The sequence below is a fragment of the Clupea harengus genome, chromosome 2, assembly GCF_900700415.2.
Source record: "Clupea harengus chromosome 2, Ch_v2.0.2, whole genome shotgun sequence".
NCBI classification, from domain to species: domain Eukaryota; kingdom Metazoa; phylum Chordata; class Actinopteri; order Clupeiformes; family Clupeidae; genus Clupea; species Clupea harengus.
In genome coordinates, this window is record NC_045153.1 from 24,102,960 (window position 1) to 24,120,554 (window position 17,595).

Below are 17,595 nucleotides of genomic sequence, written 5' to 3' on the forward strand. Positions count from 1 at the left end.
AGACGGCCACTCATTTAAATTCGTGTAGGAGCTTGGTGATGCTACCATTAATGCCTGATAAGAAAGGACCGTTGTACTGCCTCCCTTAATCTCTGACAGATGCTTCAGACCAATCAATAGTCTTTCACATTTTTTTTTCCTCCGTTGTTCCACAGAGAAGATTGATCGCGATGAGTTGACTCGTGTTTGCTTCCACTTCTCACACTCCTCATTATTGTTCCAATTAGGCACTCTCCAGGGACAAGAAGCTGGAGGGAGGAACGGCATTCAAACGTACTGACCCGCCGCGATCCCACAGCGGGATCCGGATGTTCGTCAGAGCAACCTCTGACTCCTACGCTTTGCGGTCAAGGGGTAAGAAAGCACCTCAAACAAGTGGATTAAGAGTGGGAGAGGGAGAGAGAGAAGGAGAGTGAGGGGGGCGGGTGGGAGTGTGGGAGTGTGCAAGCAGGCGAGGTGGGGAGGGGGGTGGGGGGGTGGAGGTGGACGTGGGTGCAGCCTTTCACCAATCAGGAGGAAATAATCACAATGTTGCCCCCTAATGAATTATTAAGTAGCCTCCCTGCCTCTTTTAGCTCTCCTCCAAAATGCTGCATTTTCATCTGTGGCTCTGAAGCGGACGAACAAGCTTGTGTGTGTGTGTGTGTCAGCGCGTGTGTTTGTGGCTGGGGTGTGCTTTTTTTGACAGCTGTGTTACTGCTGATAAGCAGAACTCTGCGAGCTGATCAAGTACTGAGACAAAGATCCTGAGCTGTGGCAGTAACAGTAACAGCAACAGCCACAGCAGCAGCAGCAGCAGCAGCAGCGCAGGAAGCAGCAGCGCAGGCAGCAGCAGTCACCACGAGTGGCGGTGAGAGCACCGGCAGTAGCGGCAGCGGCAGCGACAGCGACAGCGACAGCAACTCTCTCTTCTGCTCTCTCTGTCTCTCTCCCTCCTCCTATTTATTTCCATCTCTCTCTCTCAGTATATCTCTCTCTCTCTTTCTCTCTCTGTATCTATCTTCTCTCAGCTGTTCTGTGTGTGTGTGTCTGTGTGTTCTTTTTTTTAAAAAAGCTTCTCTTTCTGGAGTTGAGTTTTTGTTTTGGAAGGAGACGCAAGTCGGGAGGGGAGAGTGGCGAGGGGGCAAGTGGAACCGGGGCTGAGCTCTGTTTATCAAAGGCATCCCAAACGCAGACCTGGCTTCCCACATGCCGATCGAATTTGTTTGCAAAATCAAATTTGCCGAGGAGGATGAGCAGAAAAAAAGCAAGCAGGACGGGGACAAGGAGAGCCTGATCGAGGAGAGCTGCGCGCCTCCGGTGAAGGACCTGGCTGGCTTCGCCAACTCGTGCTCGCTCCATGGAATTAACCACATCTTCGTGTCGGGCCGGCTGGGCGTGCGGCAGACTCTCTGGGCGCTGGCCTTTCTGGTGTCGCTGGCGCTCTTCCTGTACCAGGCGGCCAAGTGTGCCATCTCCTACCTGGAGCACCCGCACGTGACGGCGCTCAACGAGGAGGCCTCCCCGGAGATGGTGTTCCCCGCCGTGACCATCTGCAACATCAACCGTTTCCGCTTCTCCGCGCTCACCGACGGCGACATCTACCACCTGGCCAACCTGACCGGGCTCCCACCGAAAAACAAGGACGGGCACAAGGCCACCGATTTGGAGTACCCTGCGCCGGACATGCAGGACATCTTCAACCGCACCGGGCACCAGCTGGAGGAGATGCTGAAGAGCTGCAACTTCAGCGGGCAGAACTGCTCTGCGGACGACTTCACCGTGGTGAGTCACAAACTTTCCCAAAGTTAATTTACTCTTACTCTTTCTCCTGAATACTGGCAGTGCTGAAATATCTGAATGCAAAGACAATAACGACAAAGGCAAACATGCTGTGGCAAAGCACTATATTTTAAATAGCCTTTATTTTCTTGTGGAGCTGGCAGGAGTTCACTTTAGGAAAAGAAAAAGAAATCAGGATGTAAGTCCTTATGAGTTTTCAGTATGAGACAAAACACTGTCGGCATAAAGAAAGCTCCAGCCTCAGCAGGAAACCATAAAGGTAATTGAATACGTTTTTTGGAGGGGGTCTAGGTGGCAGGCGCTGTATTTATTTGGCCATGCATGAGTAAACACAATCCAGCACTCTGCCCGACTGCTCCGCCTCTCTCTCCATTTGTGCTGCGGAGTCGGAGCTCTCTGTGATGACTATCTTTCTCCGTGGCAGATAGTATGAACTGTGGCATGGTATGGGTTTTGTGTATGAGGGGGGTGGGGGGGGGGGTTAGGGGGAAGGTGAATCCGTCTGTTTACTTTTCCAAAGACAAACTGTGGTTTTATACTGCCTCCAATGCCAGCAGTTGAGTTTGTGCATGGCAGCAAAAAAAAGCTTTTTAAAATACTCTCTTTCTCTCTGTCTCCTTCTCTCTTTTCCTTACATATTTTTTCAGTCTCTTTTTCTCCAACTCCCTCTCTCTGACTCTCTCCCTCTAATGCTGTTTGCCCAGGAGAGGAGCAAGTATTGCCCTGACCAGTGTTGTATTTCAATCCTGCTGCTGTTTGAGATCAAATATTTAAAGGCCGACATACATGATTTTTGCATTAGCTAGATTGACTGAAAGGAATAAAACAATTTCCATAAGTAGCCTAAGACCAGTCCAAAAAGGTGTGTGTGTGTGTGTGTGTGTGTGTGTGTGTGTGTGTACGTACGTGTGTGTGTGTGTGTGTTTGGAACACTATTTATGAAAGCCCCACTATACATCTGGAGATGGATGCTTTTCCTCACTGAGAGGTTGAGGAATATGCGATTGCTTTAGCGATGATGAAGCACCGGTGTCAAGTCCTAATAGGATGTGTTGAACACAGGTCCGCTCACCTTCCTGGGACCTGGACATTCCCTCTCTGTCATCACCGCCATTACACCCCTGAGCCTTTTATGTGCCAGCCAAACAAAAGGCTGACTTCTTCACAGCCCCTCGACTTGTTGTAGTTCTGTTTCATGCAGTGTGTTTCTACTTCTCCTCGAGTATACTTTTTGATCTTCAAGAGCGTCTGTCTCATTGAAACCACTGACGTATTCACAAACCTAGATTTCTTTTTATGTTTTCTTCCGTGTAATTGTCTCCCTCTACCTCCTTGCCTCTTTTTTTGCCTCTTCTTGTTCTTTTTCTTTCTCTGGTTCTCTGTTGAATTCTGATTTCAACATAACCACAGGCCTCAGTAACAAGACAGAGGGAAATGACTAAGCTCGATCAGGCTTGAGAGGAAACGGAACTAAAGTTCCCGTCAGTTGATGAAAATGCCCCATGACAACAACGGCAGCTCTTTCTTGGCTCTCAAACATTAATGAAGACTTGACTCTGACATGGCAGGACTATCTGTCCCACGTCAGATGTGGAATGTAGAGTAATTTCTGCTTGGATTAGGATCCTTGGAAAGTTCTCCGGGAGAGTGTGTGTGTGTGTGTGTGTGTGGGTGGGTGGGTGGGTGGGTGTGTGTGTGTGTGTGTGTGTGTGTGTGTGTGTGTGTGTGTGTGTGTTATTTTCATTCCCTTCTGTCTGCCTGGCGATCTGCGTCCGTGAGGCTGTCAGTTAGATTTGTTACAGACATCTTGCTGCCTCACACGCATGACGAGCTATTTCCCCTCCGTCCCATGGCTCGTGCTGCTGGAGCCGGAGGGACGAGGAGGAAGAGGAGGAGCAGAGGCAGTCAGGGTTAGGTATGGAAAGGGAACATTGGAGCCGGTTCTCAAGAACACGTCCAAATCCTGCTGGGCAAGTCTCGTAAACCTCATCCCTGGCACATATAATCCGTGGGTGTCGCCCCACTGACTGCAGATTACATTATACATTTACATCAGAACTCCCTCAGCTGGGCGTCTGCAGTGAGAGCCAGTGTTATAAATTACACTGCCATCCTCACATTCCTCTGTGTGTGTGTGTGTGTGTGTGTGTGTGTGTGTGTGTGTGTGTGTGTGTGTGTGTGTGTGTGTGTGTGCATTTGCATGTGAGCATCGTTTTGCATAGCTGTGTGTTTTCATCCTGCGGTATGTTCCAGATGTTCTGTTCAGGTAATAACTGTGTTGGTGTTCAGGCACAAATTGTTTTCATTCTTCACACCTTGGATCATTTTAATCTTAGGTTTGTAGAAGCTTATTTTTGATTCTGGCATACCATCCTTTAATCTCTTCATTTAATGTTCTAAGATGTTTTATATTTGTGTGGGTCTTAGGTGTTTGATTTGATTGATGTTGTTAGTAATCTTCTGCTACAACATTGTCAAGCTGGGAAGAATACAAACAAGTCTGTATGTGCACATTAAAATATCACCATGCGCAGTGGCATTTGAAGAATGTGGCATACATGATATGCATTATGTTTCAAAATAGAATGGCCATACATAATGGATCACAAGTTGAAAGTGTTAATTTCTCATACACACACACACACACACACACACACACACACACACTGTTGAAAATGTTTGATGCAAATGTCATTTTGTCAGTTGTTTATGTTCCGCTCCACAAGGATTTCCTCAAACATTTCCTCTGCATACACAGCCGTCTGCAGTTCACTATTTTCAAAGGGATGTTCTTAAATGATGCATGTGTTTCGATCATCAACGCTTAAAATATTGACAGCCCAAGGGTCCACTGCCCCGAACAGCATACTGTATATGTGAACACAGCCCTGTCTCAAACAGTCCTGTTTACCTTTTATTAATATCCCTCAGAAGATTGGCAGCGCTGTTGGTCCTCACTCTCGTCTTGCTATTAGGTATAATTAAAACAAACCTCTGCAATTATTGACTCAAATTAATTACCCGTAAAAAGAGGAAATCATACTAAGCCGTTTAGACCATAATCTAATATAAATCCCTATCCGTCTAAATTCTCTCTCTTAAGCTAATTGTGGGTTTTAACGGCAGTCGAACACACGTTGTGGCAACAACACCTTCCTCCCCACAGCGTGTGTGTGTGTGTTTGTGTGTGTCTGGAGCCCCTTTGGCTGTGTAAGCCTGCTTCGGCCTGGCTTGTTTGCCCGCGCGCTCGGTTCTGTTTGCGGATGCGTTATCAGATTCTGCTCCCAGCAAGGACAGATCCCTTCTGCATATATTCACGGCGAGCCCTGGCGAGCTGGCCCAAGGACTGACACAGGAAGGATCTATAAAACTCCGAGCATTACTGCTCCTCAGACACCATTTGTCGTGTCAGCACGAGGGCGTCCGCTCCGAGGAGCAGGTGCATTTTAATCGCTGGCCTGAACATCACAGGATGGCTGGTCCAGGAGTGACCGGACATGTGCCTGTTTTCCCTTCCACTTTGAGCTTTGAGTGGTTTGCTCGTTTTCTTCTCTCGGGAGAGCATATTTCTCTCTCTCTCTCTCTCTCTCTCTCTCTCTAGAGAGAGAGAGAGAGAGAGAGAGAGAGATCCTCAGCTCGACCTTCGCCATGAGAGAACAGTATTGAACACAGTGTGGGGACTGCAGAGACTTTCTGGAGCTTCTGCTGCTGGTCAGCTTGTAATGGCTAGAGCTGGCCAGATCTCCAAAGCCATCCCTTCTGTGCCTGTCCTCCCTCCCTCCCTCCCATTACCACTTCCTGCTTGTGTGCTTGTGTGATGATGTGTGAAAAGTTTGGCAGTAACAGGTGCTCTGTGTTGTAGTTGTGTTTGGCTGGCAGTCTGCCTCTCCTGGGGTAAGATGTCTCTCTTCCTCGGAGAGAGCCGGGGCGAGAGTGTGAGTGACATCAGGTCCCCCTGTGGGTTTGTCGTCTGGCTCCTTCCCCGCCCCCCTCCTTCCCCTCTCCCCATCCTCCCCCCTCCCCTCTCCCCCCTTCCTCCTCTTCCGCCCCCACTCCCCCTGACAGAGACGGAGAAGTGGGGACCGTGAAAGTGACCGCCTTTCCGGAGCCTCGTCCCAAACAGCCTGTCAATTAGCTGCGCAGTTCCGCCGCTGTGGGTCTCCACAGCTTATTGAACTGCTGAACTGCCAGCGCATTTACATTCCCGTCTCATAGCCGCGGCTATCTGCCGCCGCTCCACACTACCAGGGCCCAGTTGATCTTTTTTTCATGATACGCAGGCATACACACACACACACACACACATAAACACACACACACACACACACACACACACACACACACACACACACATAAACACACACATAAACACACACACATAAACACACACACACACACACACACACACACACACACACACACACACACACACATAAACACACACACACACACAGCAGCACAGTTTCATGTGTGAGAAATTTTATTCCACCTGTTTATCCATGACCGGCCTTGTGTGGTGAAGCGCCACAGAGGAGGGTTAGGGATCTTTTATTTGTCCTCCAGCCCTCCGAGCGAAAAGATTTGAATCACGGGCAATTTGATCTCCCTCTTTAGCCTAGAAAAAAATGCCATTTCCATACATTACACGGGCTGCATGTCTGCAGCTCACACACCTGGGACCACATATCGTGTTCGTACATTGTGGAGCCAAAATGCATCGTACATGCAGAGTCCGCAATGAATTCACAATTCACATTTGCTGGTTTACGTGTGTGGGATTTGGAAAAGAGTTTTAGAAGAAGACAATTCTGTAGACTAAGAAATGATAATAAGAAGAAAAAACAGTCCCTTGTGGAGTGGCTCGCCTCTAACCCCAGGGAGTGTTTGGCTCATACGGACATTTGTCTCCTTGTGACAAGCTGCCCAGCAAAACACTGTTACATAAAGGGAAGTGTGTGTGTGTGTGTGTGTGTGTGTGTGTGTGTGTGTGTGTGCTTGGACTCGTATATACAGAGCCATGCATGTTTCATAACAGCTGAGTGCTAACAAGATTGATAATATAGCCCAACTTCCTTAGTTTGTCCTCCAAGGATCAATATGTTCCTCAGTCCGATTGCTTCCCGGGCCTTAAGCCTGGTTTGACTAATTATCTTGTGCCAGGGTTTGGGCCGGAGCATTGGCAGCGTTAGTCAGTGCTAAGAGAACTGGGCTCGAGGCTACCATCAGTGGAGGCTTTCAGTTTGAGTAAACATCGAGGTCTTGGTAGCGTCCTTATGGAAGGGGTTTTCACTGTGTATGGGTGTTACATTATTGAAAATCAAGTGATGTTAGAAAGTCGGTGTTGCTGATTGGTGTTGTTTGGTTGCTGGAGTTTTTTTTTCGAGAAGCTTTTGAAAGATTAAAGATATTATGTGGCATATGTTGGTTATATGTAATTGACAGACATAGAATACAGTACAAGTGCACTTATGCAAGAGTATTTGTTTTTTAAATGTCAAGGTGTTTTTTTTTTGCTTAAGTAGGTCCTTGTTTTCTTCATTTTCTGTCTTTTTTTTTTGTCTGATGGGAAGCCTTAAGAGAGACACTTAAACTCCTAGCGGCCACAGACGGGCCCATAATGCATCACACCTGCTCTTAAACCACAGCCGCTAATAGCTTTTTGAGTCAATCTCTCTTTAAAAAAAAGAAAAGAAAAGAAAAGAAGCATAGCCAGTTCATTCACCTTTCAGACCCAGCATATGTTTTCCTTTCAAATGGATCTGTGAAGTTTTAAAACAAAATGCAAGTCTTTGTTTTCTCGTATGCATGGAAATGTCATGTTGACCAGGGCTTGTACTCGGAGGACGTCAATAAGGACTTTTAAATGTCACAGTGCATATCCTGCTCCCCCCTGCTCTATCTGAGCATGAAACGCTGCTCTGTTTGCTCGGCTGGGCGATCGGCTCATGTTCAGAATTATGGCCGGTGTCACCCTGGTCTTGCTGGTGTTGTCAGGGAGTTTATCCCTGGCATGGGTTGAAGAGCTGAACTAGGGATGGGATTTGAAAACCGTTTCCAAAATTCCAAATCGGATGCCACTGGAGTTATCAATTCCTTTTATTGATACTGGCAGGTTGTCATGACATCAAATTCTATGTCTGTCATCAAACTCCGCTCCCATCCCTGATTGACTGACCAAGATGGCGGCACATGGCACAAGTGTTGTTTTTTTTCTTCAGTTTTTGGTTATTATTACTTAACCATCTCCTGTGTTTTCACTCGATTCACTCATGTGAACCTCAGATACACACTTGACACTACTTGATATCAATCATCGCTTCACAAACATCGCTCTGGATCATCCTTTCAACTTCAACCAGCTACCTACGGACCTTGGAAGGACACAGAGACCAAATATAACCATTCTTCGCAACCAGAAGTGTCTCGCACCGCCGCCATCAGGACTCATGGGGGCAAGTGCTGAGGTCTGCGAGCTAAGCATCGCACAGAGAAGGCTCTTGGACTGTAGTTTCATGTCCTTGGTCGATCAATGCTCCCCTTGCTGCAGTAGCTGACCCTGGTGGTGGCAGAGGAGAGACACACTGCCCCTGTTGTCAGATCTCGCCCAAACCTATTTGTGTGTTCAGGCGTCCTTCACCCCATCTGAGAGGGTGTTCACGGCAGCTGGAGGCACCATTAGTCCAGAGAGATCTAGGATCGCTGCCAGAGAAAGCAGATATGCTCATTTTTATATCAAAGTTATATATTTTTTAGGAAAACATTGTTTTTTATTTTAAGATGTTCAAATGTTATTAGGCAGATACGCTGACAACCTGTAGGTTTACTTTTTTTTACTAAAAAAAATTGGTCAGGAATTAATTGGGGGAATCAATAAAGAATTGGACCGATAAGCTGAATCGGTAATGCCATTGGTATCAATAAAATCAATTCCCATCCCTCAGCAGAACTGTAGTCTATGCCCTGCGGCGGCTAGCCTTTCCCTCATCCCACTGCCACAACACAGAGCAACTCCGGGGCAAACCCGCGAACCTGAACCAGAGGTGTGATTCCTTGGGATTCTCAATTCCCTGGGATTGTCACAAGCTTCTTAATAAAACATACTCAGCATTGAACGCACTAGTCTCCTCAGTTCTCTGGTTAACTCTTAAAATAATCCAGCTCTGCCAAAAGTACTCGTCTTCGAACCGATGTCAATGAAGCATCAACAACGCTTAATTAAGGCTGTTGTTATGGACGTCAATACCTGTCAAACATTCCTCCATTACTAATTCAGTACATTGATCTAAGTCAAGCGTGGTATCCCCAGTCTCTATTGGTCTGTGGATGGTATCAGGTATGAGTCGGTCCTTGTCTTCCTGCTCGTACGGTATATCAGTTAATAATTGGGGTGTCACTCTTACGCATAGTTGTTTGTGAAGGGGCTTTGGCTCACGCTGGAGGCCGCCCGTGGCTCTCAGCGTGGTGAAAGAGCCGCGAGTAGTGGTTTTATGCGGGCTGAAAGGGGAAGCGGAGGAAAATGCACTGGTTCAGTGCTGAACTCTCACCCGCATTGTTTTGTGTTCTTGTGTGCCGCTGTCATCTTCCTGGCAGCACACTGAATGGTGGTGTGGGTCACAGAAAGCCTGCGAGAGTAAAACATACTGAAGTTGTACGCTAGAGTGAGTCTCATGCTGTTTGTGTGTTTTTATTATATTTTTGAATGTTTGTTTAACTTGTTTTTTTTTTTATTGTATTCTGTCCTGTTCTAATGCATACTGAGCATGACCTGAGAGAGTCAGTGTCCAACATTTAGCTTTGTCGTTTATAATTTGCTTTTATATCATATCACCCCATGGTCCCAGGATGCATTGCTTTCCCCCAGTGTGCCTGTGGCTTGTCATCACAAATAGAGTCACTATTAACCAGACCCAAATAGGTGGCATGTTAGAGAATGATTCATACGGAGGGCTTGGGAGATGGTGGCTCCCCACTCGACTTTTAGATGCAGGAAATGTCATCTTATTTATCATGCCGTAGCTTGATTTGACGCTGTTTATTTCTGTCATCCCAAGCACAGTTAGACCATGATGAGTATGACAAGGGTCACAACACGATATAATGAACCTGCTAAAAGGAGGCCAAATTACTTTGCATCACATCTGTGCACTTTCTATTTATTCAGGAGTTCTGAACTCCTGTCATGTGTAAGATATGGGAAGGCCTTGAGTCAATTAGCGTCCGTCCTTGCGGAGCGTGATGTGTTTTGTGTGGTAATTCAACAGAACAGTTCATCCTTCATCGAACTTTTTGATGACATTTTTTCTTCTCCCCCATTTTCCAGAGCCATCGTTGTCCTCTCACATTCTGTATATGAACAGTTTGATTGCTTGCGCTCATTGTTTATAATGACAGCGCCATTATTGTGTGCCGTCTCTTCTGGAATGGGGACACAAAGGGGGGAAGGCACAAGGGCACATTTATTCGACCGGCTGAACATTTCTTTTTTTTCAACTGGTTGATGAGCAAGGCTGTGTTCGGTATGCTAATAATGTATGCATGTGAGGAAACCAATAACTATGTGGAATACATTATCATTTAATTATGCTGGGAATACTTTGGGGCAGGTTGTGTTTTAGGAAGCTGGTAGCTAGAGAATTTCAAGAGGCTACCTTGAGAAGCTCTCTCTCTCTCTCTCTCTGGTCAGTTCTGTTTCCATCGCTCGAGTTTGACTTGCAGATGTCCTTGTTGTCTGCTGATGGCATGCGGGAGATGAAGTCTGTGCGGAGGACATGCGCCTTCGGTTCCAGTCGTGGCTCGTGTCCCAGACTGGCCAAATCAGCGTTTCCTGCTGCAGAAGGCGCGCATACGACGCCCCAGTCCTCCCCCTCTCCCCTCCGCGTGCTTGTCAAGGCACAGACGCGTCCCTGGGAATGGGTCTCTATATCTGGGCCGTCTGTGGAGGCTTGGGGGTGACATTTCCGCCTCCGTCTCACGGATGGATCTCGGGGCGTGCCAGGCGCTCCGACTGCAAGGGCAGCCAACAGCAGCTGGGGCCTCTCCGTGATGTGCCACCCCGCGTGGCGCACGCTCCAGAAAACAACACAACACAACCCAACCCCCGAGTGTCGCAGCCTGGGTTTTCTGCATGGCGGCGCGTCGTCTTCATCGGGCATGGCACCCCACATGCCCAGTCTGGAACACGATTCAGTCTCTTCCGCATCCGCATAGTCCAGGCTGCTGGGTGCGTTGAGAGCTGATGTCCCAAATGCTCTGTAGCAGTGAGAGTTCGGAGAATATCTCTATTTATTACAGGCTGTTTACCGCCGTTTGCTTTTGATGTGTAATTTGCAGACATTACTGCGCCGGCATTTCACCTGACAGTGGCGTAAAGATTAATTCTGTTTGTCTTAATGTATGCTAATGAGAAAGTTGTGTGGATTTAATAGTCAATAGCTTGAAATACGACTCTGCTCCCTAAATGCTTGTGCTGTTCAATAACCTATTAAAGTTGAATCACAGATAACTTGGCGCGCATCAGGAAAGCAATCTGAGATTTGTGCTGACATTGATCCAGGAGGAAGAGGACCTGATGGCTCCGATTAACACCTCCGTCCCGAGAGGGGAACCTCACGCCCATTAACAGCATCCACTTCCCCGAGTCGTGCCCATCATCCTCCCCCACAAATGTGCAAAGCCCTCTTAGTTACGAGGTCTGGACGAGGAGGGTGTGGAAATGTGTAAACATTGGCTTGGATGTGGGACTGTGCATCGCTCTTGCCGACTTGTTAATGCAGCAGTAAACAGCCTGTGATTACATGGCACATTTATTTTCTTTGTTCCATTTTTGTGATGCAAGTTATTATCATAGGCCCATTGATGGTAGTGGGGAATCTATTAAGATCTGAGGCAGAGTTAAATACCTCCCTGCTAGGGAGTATCTGATTAGGCTCTGTGAGGAATCACCTCTTTGCTTCCGGCCCGGTTTGCTTCCAGTCTGTTGGATACGGAAGAATCTCCTGTAAAGGGAAAAAAAAACAATGTGAGCGAAAGAAATGCAGTGATTGTTTTCTATTTGGACCCGGTGGTTCAAAGTAAATGCCGGTATCGGTTGCAGCCTATTTGTGATTTTCTAATCTCGAATCTTGACACAATTGGAAATGTATATCTTACCCTGAGAATGTAAATGTAACCCCTGCACCCATCCACCCAAAGCCTGACAAAACAGGCTCTATCTTTTCAAATTTGCGATCTCATCCATTTCATTAAGCACATCCTGATAAGGGCATCATTTAGAATAAATATGGCTATTAATGAGGTATGGCATCCCTGGCCATGTTTACGTGTGTCCTTGACATTCACATTGAAAGTAAAGGATGGCTAATGGCATTCTGCTGTGCAGAGCTTGAAAGTCTAGGGAAGAAATAAATGTCACAGTGTTTTACTAACAAATCACTGGCCTCCCCTTTCCCTCTCTCTCTCTTTCTTTCTGCTTTTATTCAGCATCTCCTTTGACCTTCATAGCCTATTCTTTAGGGAGATCAAAGACAACATCACTGTACAGTTGATATTCAATGCATATCAGAATGAGCAATTAATCCCTCCTTTCACCAAGTCTTTGTTTTAACCATCCTCACTGCTCTTTGGGAAGATACATGGAGGATAAGAATAGTGAGGGATTTGTGCCCCGGCTTGTTATTTGCCTCCTCTGAGGGAGTGGGGGGGTTTGGGAGGGCACGACGGGAACAGAGGGTGTCTCTGGGAATTCTCTTGGCGCTCACCGTCCGGCCTGGTGCCGGACCAGCTGCTTCCGCTGCTAAATCAAAGCCACCTCTGGACCTGACCCGTGGCGAGCCCTGCGAACGGTCCAGATGTGCACCGCGGCGCGGTCAGCCTCTCCAGCTGATTCCTGCAGATCTCTGTATGGAGCCACGCATAATACATTTGTTTGTTTCGAGGAAAACTGGAAAGTTGTTTTAATGGGATGAATGGTATTTGGCAGCGCTCTTTGTTTGCCTTTGTGTCAGTGTGTGAAAAGCATAGAAAATGTGCTGTGAAAATTAGTAATAAAAACACCTTGTTAGTTCTGTTTGCTCAGCAGTCATTATCCATAGCCTAAGCCATACATCCGATTGTTACTTCTGGTACAAAGATGACAAAACAACAAAAAATGCATCGCAAAGACAATTACACGTTTGAATTATGAAATTAAAGAGGTGAACTGGTAGAATACTGATGAGACAAACGCAATGTCAAATACATAACAAGCCTGCCACGCACACACCCTAATGAAACTCAGAAGGGGTCACCTTTAACATTGCTCTTTTCTGATTCAGGCTTGGTAGAAGGAACACGGAATCTCAGTAGACGCATGTATGGATACCGCATAAATAAAAGTATTTCTTACCCAAACAGTGGAATAAGGAGCCTAGGATTAGCATCTCATTACAACGCGAGAGAGGGGGATTTCAGACAAAAGGTGTGAAACAGAGCAAAAGAGGGACCACCTTGGCAAGCCTGCCTCGAATTCGTAAGAGGGAGACTGCCGGTTTTCATCTGAGTGAAAGTTTGGATGAATTATACAAGCCGATAACAATGGTGGAGCAAGTCCATGTTTTGTATGGGTGAGACAATGTTACATTTCAGTCGAATTCCAGTTTGGCAGCAGAAAGCCTTTTTCCTTTCTTCCTGTTATTCACCAAAACAACCAGCATAATGAGAGCTAATAATCAAGCTAATATTAGGGCCTGATGGAGAGAGGAAGTATAATCTGGAGGATACTTAACAGAATAAGGTGGAAACAGTTTGCCACAGAGATATATTGGCAAATGCTAAAAAATCTCCTGCTGGTTCACAGTCTGCATTATCGGTGGCTATTCTTCCCCTCAGAAGAGTACATGCTCAGCCAAGCAGCAAACTAAGGGAGTCAGGGGGCTCATTGACACCGGGAAGCTCCATCTGAGGTGCCTACTAGCCTCGTGTAGAGCAACTCCACAACTTTCCCGAGTCAAGGGTGACGACAGTCTCCGCTAAAACCGTAATGGTGTTCTCTGTCACTGCCAGAGACCCACTTAAACAATTTTTTTTTTCTGTTTCATTACTTTTTTTTTCTATCGTTATCAGACTCATCTCAGAATGCCTTCTTGTATTTTCTGCCACAAGCTATATACTTGCTGCCTTGATGGGCAGATGCCATTGGGAATTGTATGCGAAGGGATATGGGCAGAGGTTGGATTGGGCTGTAATGATCCAGAGTGGCGTCTGGGCACCATCTCGGAATGAAATAAAGAAACACATAAAATGTGATTTAACTCACACCCTCTGCAGAGTGTTTGACTTCCGGCCTCAATTCTCCAGACTAAACAACATGCACACATATATAGCAAAACAAGTTTCAGTTGCTGTCTGACGCTGCTGTCTCAGTCAAGAGGATAAGAGCTTCCTGTTGAAATGTGGAGCGCAGTAGGTTTTCACATTTCTGATTATGTAGTGAGTTTGCAGTCTACTTAAATCAACCATTTTTGTTACATTACATTATGTTACATCTCTTTCATTGGCATGAACTAAAACTCATTTTTATCACCGGTATGATTTGTGTATTTGCCACGCCTGCACACTCCAGAAGCACTCCAGCAATTTTCCCTTCTAGCTGATGATGTATGTGGGATTTGCATACTTTCATTTCTTTGAACTGAAGTACCCATAAGGCGAGATGGTGACTATCTTTTATCATCTTTAATATCTCTACACTCACTGATTACACGTATGGCTGCTTAACTACGGGGGTGGAAAGTGTGGCATGGCACGTACGAACCTGCACACACGTACCGGGTAGCCGGCAGAAATGCATGTATGGCAGCCCTGACTGAAAAACCGATGAGGGGATTTAGAAAAAAAAGAAGAAAAAAATACATTTTCTTAGGCAGTCACGGCACATGCACCAAGTTTAAGATCTTTTGATCACCAACCGTAGAGGTGTCTTCTGCAGTGATTTACTCCCCAACTTTTATCTGCCCCACCATCTATCTTGCCAGAGTATATGGAGTCTCTGGGTTCTCCCTATATAGTTAATCTTTCTGATTACAACAGGTTGGCGAGCTGTCGCTCTTGCTCAAAGTCGGCGGAAGACTTTTGTGGGGGCGCAGGGGGGCCTGCCTTGGATGTGAGGAATGGCACTGACGGAGGGCGCGCTGGGCATTAATTCCTACCCTGTGAGAAATTAGGCCTTGTGTTCTTCCCCCTTCCTCCTGACACTTTGATCAAGCCCTTATGTGATTAGAGACTGACCCTGACATGACAGGCCCTAGAACTTGTTAAAGAAGAGAAGGCTGGGAAAAGCGTGTGATCTGTGAGGCAGGCTAGGAAAGAAAGAAATCAGAATTATTCTGAAGGTGTTGGTCCTCCTTCCCCCCGAATGTCTTGTGGGTAATAAAGGTTTCATGTATTCATTTTACCCTGGCAAAAATTGCAATCTATAATGACCTGACATTTCTTTTTAAAAACTAGCCAGCAGACGCATGGTTTGAATGTTAAGCAGAGCCCCGTTTGACTGGCGGAATAAACTAGAGGTAGAAAGGTGCATGCTTTGAATTAATCAATTCACCTGTTATCCATTGTGATGTTACAGGTGTCGAGATATACCAAGGCCTCCACTTTACAGGATTTTGTTCCAAATCTTACCTGAAATCTCCTCTTAATATTTGTGAGTGCACAATTTGGTATACAATTGTAAAGACTGAACAATTTTTTAGATGGTCGCCAACCCACACTCTACGACTTCTCTAGTAAAATAACTAGACCAGTCCGTGAAAAGGTTACCAACGCTTTAGCAGTTTGGGTTGCCGGTGACTGTTGGACCATCAACATAGTTAAGGACGTTGGGCTGACTGAGGTGATTCGAATTGCTTCAGGAGACAACTCTTACGATTTACCGTCGAGGGGCACCATTGTGTCTCGCATACATTCCTTTTATGACGGCGAGAGAGCACGAAAAATTCAGCTCCTCGAGCAAGCTGCCACCGTCACCCTTACTGGTGACCATCAGTCAGCAATGACAATTACCTGGGTGTCACAGCTCATTTGATTGACAATGTATGGAAATTGAGATATTTTTCATTGGAAGTAAAAACAAAAAACAGACAAACAAACTTTTAATCGCGATTAATCTAGATTAATGAATTTCAAAATGTGAGATTAATTAGTTAATTTTTTTTAATCTATTGACAGCCCTAGTTTAGAACAAAATAGTGTCCCATAGAAAGTCCTATAGAGAGTCTTCATTTTTCATTTCAAGTTTTATTATCTTATTATTTTTTCAGTATCAAAATTCTATGAAATGAAAATTACAGTGTGATTTCTGGCAAATTTGCTAGTCATAACAATTTCATGGCCTGGAGCTAATATGGTACTTAGTGTTGCTTATTTTCTTAGCACTCTTGTGCAAAATGCAAGTTCATTTATTTGTATTATATATTACATTACATAACCAGCAATCACATTGCACACTTTTTAATGTCAATGATTGTAATGTATACAAATTGTCTGAAAATTCAAATAGAGCAAATAAATAATTGCATTGCTGTAAAGATCCTCAAGCAAAAATCAATACTAATGGTTTTTCACTGTAATTTCCAATACATTACGATGATGCATTATTTCTTGTACGTAAATGTAATAGAGGGACATGAGGGCAGGAAGGGAGATGTTGATTTGCTAACGGAGATGTGGATTTGTCTGGCTGTGTTCATTTAATATAAGAGCTCATTCATACAGACTGAGTCCTGGGGTGTATGGATTAGAAATCAGTAGGCTTCCTCTAACCTCCGTAAATGCCCTTTCCTGAGAGATGTCACTCACAGATTGACTCAAACTCCTATCACCTCATAGGTTATATTCTCTCGTAACCTAACATCCCTGCCTGACTCCAGAGGCTGGCTGTGTCAGGTCTCCATGTATTAAGTTCATTTTAATGCAATTGAGCAGCTTTGCTATGGAGACTCATGGAGATTAGAAAAGCGAGGTGAAGGTTGATTATTTGGCATTCTCTGTCATTCCCCCCCCCCCCTCCCTCTAGCATGCCTGGAGTTGGCATACAATGCTTAAATGCTTTTGGGAATCTCTTTAAAGTGTTCTTATACTTCATCAGAGGGCAGTGCCATTCCTCTTTGCTAACACATATCCCAGGCACAGCCTCTAATCCCCAGTGGTAATGAGATCTATAGGATTCAGGGCCATGTTCTCTCTAAGCCAAGTCCCTCACCACTGTGCTCTCCACTAGACACAATATGTGTAATAGCTGCCAGGTGATGGGCTCTGTAGTCTATATAGTATAGTATAGTGCAGTCTGCCTGCCAGAATTTCAATTCATTGAACGTGTTAATTCTGAAGGGTTCATAAGGAAATAAAGATATATTAGGATGCATGTGTTTGCCTTGTGCCCACGTGGAGACTGTTCAGGGACCCAACATCACTCGTGAACATGGTGGAGTGGAGTGAGTTGAATGACTAATGTTATGCGGTACCACAGGTAAAACGAATTTAGGGAAATTTCACACACAACTGTAAAAGATTGAGCTACTGAGGGCCAGACATTCATTAGAGAAATAAGTGAATTTTACATGTTTTCTTGTGACTGCATCTCAATTTGCCTGCGACCATTTCTGGCAATAAAGAAACATTTGATGTCTTCATTATATACCCAGAGCGCTGTGTTGAGTGTTGATGAGATTCTGTGTCGTACTGTTGTCATGGAATTGGTGTATCCATCTGTTCTGATCAAAGTCCTTCTATGAAAATCTCCAGGGCATGTATTTGAAACATTTTCTGAATAAAGGGAAA

At 45.6% G+C, this 17,595-nt stretch overlaps 1 protein-coding gene across 1 annotated transcript in view; it reads left to right on the forward strand.

The window, feature by feature from the left end:
- The first annotated feature begins 974 nt into the window (after positions 1-974).
- The window catches only part of asic4a (acid-sensing (proton-gated) ion channel family member 4a), a 58,748-nt gene continuing 42,127 nt past the window's right edge, over positions 975-17,595 (forward strand). The window contains exon 1 of the mRNA XM_012830316.3: positions 975-1,764. Coding sequence (XP_012685770.1) covers positions 1,189-1,764 — 576 coding nt within the window. The 5' untranslated portion in view covers positions 975-1,188. The remainder of the gene's footprint in view (positions 1,765-17,595) is intronic.